The sequence below is a fragment of the Cervus elaphus genome, chromosome 5 (genome assembly GCF_910594005.1).
Source record: "Cervus elaphus chromosome 5, mCerEla1.1, whole genome shotgun sequence".
NCBI lineage: Eukaryota > Metazoa > Chordata > Mammalia > Artiodactyla > Cervidae > Cervus > Cervus elaphus.
Window position 1 is genome coordinate 96,545,688 of NC_057819.1, and position 4,886 is coordinate 96,550,573.

General features: G+C 45.3%; 1 protein-coding gene across 1 annotated transcript; it reads right to left on the reverse strand.

The window, feature by feature from the left end:
• Positions 1-2,942: 2,942 nt before the first annotated feature.
• LOC122693209 (olfactory receptor 1D2-like) lies at positions 2,943-4,292 on the reverse strand. The gene has a single exon (XM_043900768.1). It carries the CDS (start codon positions 3,933-3,935, stop codon positions 2,943-2,945), a length of 993 nt encoding a protein of 330 aa, XP_043756703.1. The 5' UTR covers positions 3,936-4,292.
• Positions 4,293-4,886: the final 594 nt, after the last annotated feature.

A 4,886-nucleotide genomic window follows, 5' to 3' on the forward strand; every position in this document is an offset into this window, starting at 1 on the left:
TGTAGCCTGCCAGGCTCCTCTGTCTGTGGAACTCTCCAGGCAAGAATACTGGAACGGGTTGCATGCCCTCCTCCGGGGGATCTTCCTGACCCAGGGAGCAAACCTGGGTCTCCTCTGTCTCCCGCATGGACAGGCAGGTTGTTTACCACTAGCACCACTTGGGAAGCTCATTGCTTAGTTTAAGGAAGGGTTAGAGGATCCAGGACTGTTTTGCTCCCCAGTGGACCAGGAGGGTTGGCAGAGACATCCTTTCTTCTGACTTGACCGAACACTATGCAAGAGTCGGACGTGGTTTAGTGACGACACCACCACGACCACGACCACCACCACAAAGATGGGAAACTAGATTTAAGTTAAATGACACTTATAGAGTGTCATTACTTTGCTAACAAGGGTCCATATAGTCAAAGCTATGGTTTTTCCAGTAGTCATGTATGGATGTGAAAGTTGGACGGTAAATAAAGCTGAGTGCTGAAGAATTGATAATTTTGAACTGTAGTGTTGGAGAAGAGAGTCCCTTGGACTGCCAGGAGATCAAACCAGTCAATCCTAAAGGAGATCATCCCTGAATATTCATTGGAAGGACTGATGCTGAAGCCCCAATACTTTGGCCACCTGATGGCGAAGAGACGGCTCATTAGAAAGTCCCTGATGTTGGGAAAGATGGAAGGCGGAAGGGGACGACAGAGGATGAGATGGTTGGATGGCATCACCGGCTCAATGGACATGAGTTTGAGCAAGCTTCAGGAGATGGTGAAGGACAGGGAAGCCTGGCGTGCTGCATGCAGTCCATGGGTCGCAGATTCGGACACGATTGAGCGACTGAACAGTAATGACGCTGGAGATCTCTGTTCAGGCGCCACTGGAGGGCGCGCGCAACCAGCGGAACCAGCAGGCATCGCTCCGCGGCGGTTGGGAAAGAATAGTTAGAGCGCCGACTTTTCCCGGCTTTTCATTAGCTGGTTCTGCGGAGTCCCGCTTTTCTGACCTCCTCATTGGCTGTTGGGGGTAAGTCTTTGGTCAGCCCCTCCTGAGGGTTTGAAAGGGTTGTAGGAGAGACCCAGAAGTCCGGGTTTACCGGGACCAATCAATCAGGGCCTCTCACTGGGCTATCAAATAGGAGGCTCAACCCCTCCTCTCAAGACTTTCCAGTGGCTGCTGCCTTACTCTGGCGGCTCTCGCTTTGGGGTGGCCGAGGTTCTCCTTGGCGCTTTAGCGGGCTTCCTTAGCGGAGCCGATGCACTCCGAGTGGCTGTCATCTCTCTTTAGCGTTGTTTGCCTCAGACCCACGGCACACAGGGCTGGATGAGCTTCGAGAGACAGCTGTAACCAGGGTGGATTTGGGGAGCTCAGCAGTGCCAACCCTGTAGAAAACGGCTGGAGCGGGGGAAGGGATGTCTTGCCTTGAGCTAGAGATCTGGAGTCTGGGGTAGAGTCCTGAATGGGGAAGGAGATCACTGTAGACAGCTTTTACCCTTTCCTACCAGAGCTGGGCAGGAGGTATTCCCTTCAGCTGGGATCTCCCAGTGGGAGCATCATACCTTTGAGGGCCCTTTAGACATTTGTATTTGTAGACATTGAAAAAAACATTTAGTAATTTTAACTTTGAAGTTTTAGTATTTTGGCGTTAATAATACATTATATATATATATATATATATATACATATATATATATATATATATATATAAACTGTGGGTTACTCTTTGGATATCAAAGCAGATACGGGGGTGTGGAAGGAAGGTTGCAGACTTATTTTGCATTTTACTCTTGACAGTGGTTTTTTTTATTTTTAAAGTAACATAAACATAAAAACTAAAAGCTGCAGAAATGAATAATTAGTGAAAAGTTTCTTTCTTACTCTGATGTCCCTATTTCCCTATCCAGAGGGAACTTCTAAGTTACCTGAATGTCCTTCACAACAATTTATGCAAAGAGGCATTTATGTATACAGAATGAAATCTTAGCTTACTAACTAGCTATCGGTGGCCCTCGAAGACAATGCTTCTGCATTGAAAAAATGGAGCTGTGCTTCCCAGATCCCCCTTCAGTGACAGGCTTGCTGTCTAGCTGTGGAGAATGCAGCAGTCACCAGAGAGCCTCTAGCTGTCAGCTCCTCGAGGGTTTTCTTCAGCTGCACGTACCCTCCTTGTCTGCAGCTGCGTCTTTCCCAGGGTAGTCCACACCTGGTGGTTATAAAGCCTGTCCATTTTGGCTCGCTGTGAGACAACTCTGATGGTCAGTGTTCACTCCAGATCTCTGTACTGGGTTGGTCAACACTTTGTGGGCTTGCTTATAATTTGACTTCCTCCTCTGCCTGATCAAGCTTCTTCCCTTGTTCCTTCACATATATCTATTCCTAACAAACATTTTGTACTCCAAACTCCATCTCAGCACCTGCTTCTGGAGAACCCAGCCTGTGATACTGTCTTGATGGCATCATCATCCACCACTCTCATTATTTCAGATTGCTTAAATTCTTTGCATATACCCTGCTGCATATACCCTTCCTGACAGTGTATCTGGTAAGGGACAGTTTTGCCTATGACAGCTGCAGTAGGGGTAACACAAATCATCGTCTATAAATGGCTTGCAAGCCATTCTTCTAAGAGAAGGTCAGAGCTCAGAAATTTGAGTGAATGTGTGTTAGCATGAGTGACCTCCTTAGGCTATAATTGAATATATCTGGGTGAGGCTTGGACTGTGGTCTTGTCTGACAAGTTGAAGGATTTGATCCTACAGACGTCTTCTGTTAGTCTTAGTGTGCCCCTTATTTATTGCCAAGGCTGGTGAAGTCTAAGGGTCATTGGGTTACACATACATGTCTTTTCTTTACTATAAAGCAACAGATTCATTCTGAGCTGGATCTGTGTCTTAATTAGCTTCTGTATCTCATACCGGATAATGCCTTGCACATGATGGAGGAAATTCCCAGACTCGACTTCAGTGCCTCAGTTTCCTTCCTGTCAATCTCTGGAGGGCTTTTCCTAAGAGGAGTCTTCCCAGAGCCCCATGCCTGTCCTTGTTCCTCAAGCTGTAGATGAAAGGGTTCATCATGGGCGTCACCACAGCATACATCACTGTGGCTACTGAGTCCTTCATGGAGTGGGTTTTGAGGGGCTGCAGATACACCATACCAAGTGTCCCATAGAAGAGGGAGACCACAGCCAAGTGGGAGCCACAGGTGGAGAAAGCTTTGTATTTGCTGGAGGCTGATGGTATTCGGAGGATGGCTCTGACAATCCAGACATAGGACATGACCATGATCCCTAAGGGGGTGAAGAAGATGAAGCAACCTGTGGTAATCTGCACTGTGTGAATCACCTGGGTATTGGAACAAGCGAGCCTCAGCAGGATGTACATCTCACAGAAGATGTAGTGGATTCTCCGGGACCCACAGAAGGTCACCTTGGTCATGAGGAGGGTGAGAAAGAGACCGTACAGGACAGAGAGTGCCCAACACAAGGTGAGGAGCAAAATGCAGAGCCCAGGGCTCATGGCTGTGATGTAGTGGAGAGGGCGGCAGATGGCCACATAGCGGTCATATGCCATCGTGGCCAGGATGAGGTTGTCCAGGGTCACCAAGCAGACCAGGAAGTAGAGCTGGGTCAGACGCCCTGTGTATGAGATGGCTTTGTTCTGGGACTGAAGGTTCACCAATGTCTTGGGGATTGTATTGGTGACGAAGAAGAGGTCAGTGAAGGAGAGGTTGGCCAAGAATAAGTACATGGGAGTGTGCAGGTGGGAATCAAAGCTGATGGCCAAGATGATGAGCACGTTTCCCATTACTGTGACCAGATACATGGACAGGAACATCCAAAACACGATCTGCTGCTCTTCAGGACTCTCCGAGATCCCCAGGAGGAGGAAGTCAGAGACCCCACTCTGGTTGCCTCCATGCATTTCCCCAGCTGTCTGCAACATCAGCACCAACATGTATTTACTAATTGCCTTTGATTGAGTAAGGACATTCAGATAAGCAAAATCAACTATTTTCTTAACAATAAAAATACTTCGGGCTGGATTTCAGAATTTTTTTCCCCATAAGCAGCAAAGTAATACCAGAGGAAAAAAACGTAATGTAGAAAATCTTTATGCAACCTAATCATTCCAGCAACTTCTAATCTGGCATATTCAATATTATGGAAATAATGTCTATGTCTTATTTTAAGTCCTCTCATCTTACAATATTTTTAAAGTGCCTAAAGATTTAGTATGCTCTATTTTGATATTGCATAAATTTGAAAATAATATTTGAAATAGGTATATGCATTATAGCAAATGGATATTATATAATTGGACAAAGGGGAAAAGTAAAAATATTGGAAGTGAAAAGAAAAATGTATCACTATTTACTGATAAAAGATCTGGGAAGCCCAAGACAGTCAACCAAAATGCCATTGAAAATGAACAAAGGTATATGAAGTTGTGCAGTAAAAAGTACCCAGATCATGCTAGCCTTGTTAAGATTTTAAAAATTTTATACTGTGTAAAAGTTTTTTTGTTTTTTTTTTTAATTTTATTTATTTATTTATTTGGCTGCTCTGGGTCTTAGTTGTAGCATGTGGGATCTAGCTCCCTGACCAGGGGACGAACCTGGGCCTCCTGCACTGGGAGCTCAGAGTCTTAGCCACTGGACCACCAGGGAAGTCCCTGTGTAAAAGTTTTAAGCAGAATGACCAATATAAACTGATTTAAGCAGCGGTGTCTGTATATATTAGCAACTATCTTTGTTTGTATTTTACCAATAGTGTTTCAAAAATCAGGTGTAGCTGTTGCATTTTTAACCAGATACTTTTCAGTGCCTATCATGAGACACTATGCTTTTCTAATATTTAAAAATACTGCCAAGGGGCAACTAAGCCCACGCACCACAAACAGAACATG

What these genes read in the sequence shown, in the direction of transcription:
- LOC122693209 (XM_043900768.1), bottom strand. Translation starts at nt 3,935, where the DNA reads ATGTTGGTGCTGATGTTGCAGACAGCTGGGGAAATGCATGGAGGCAAC.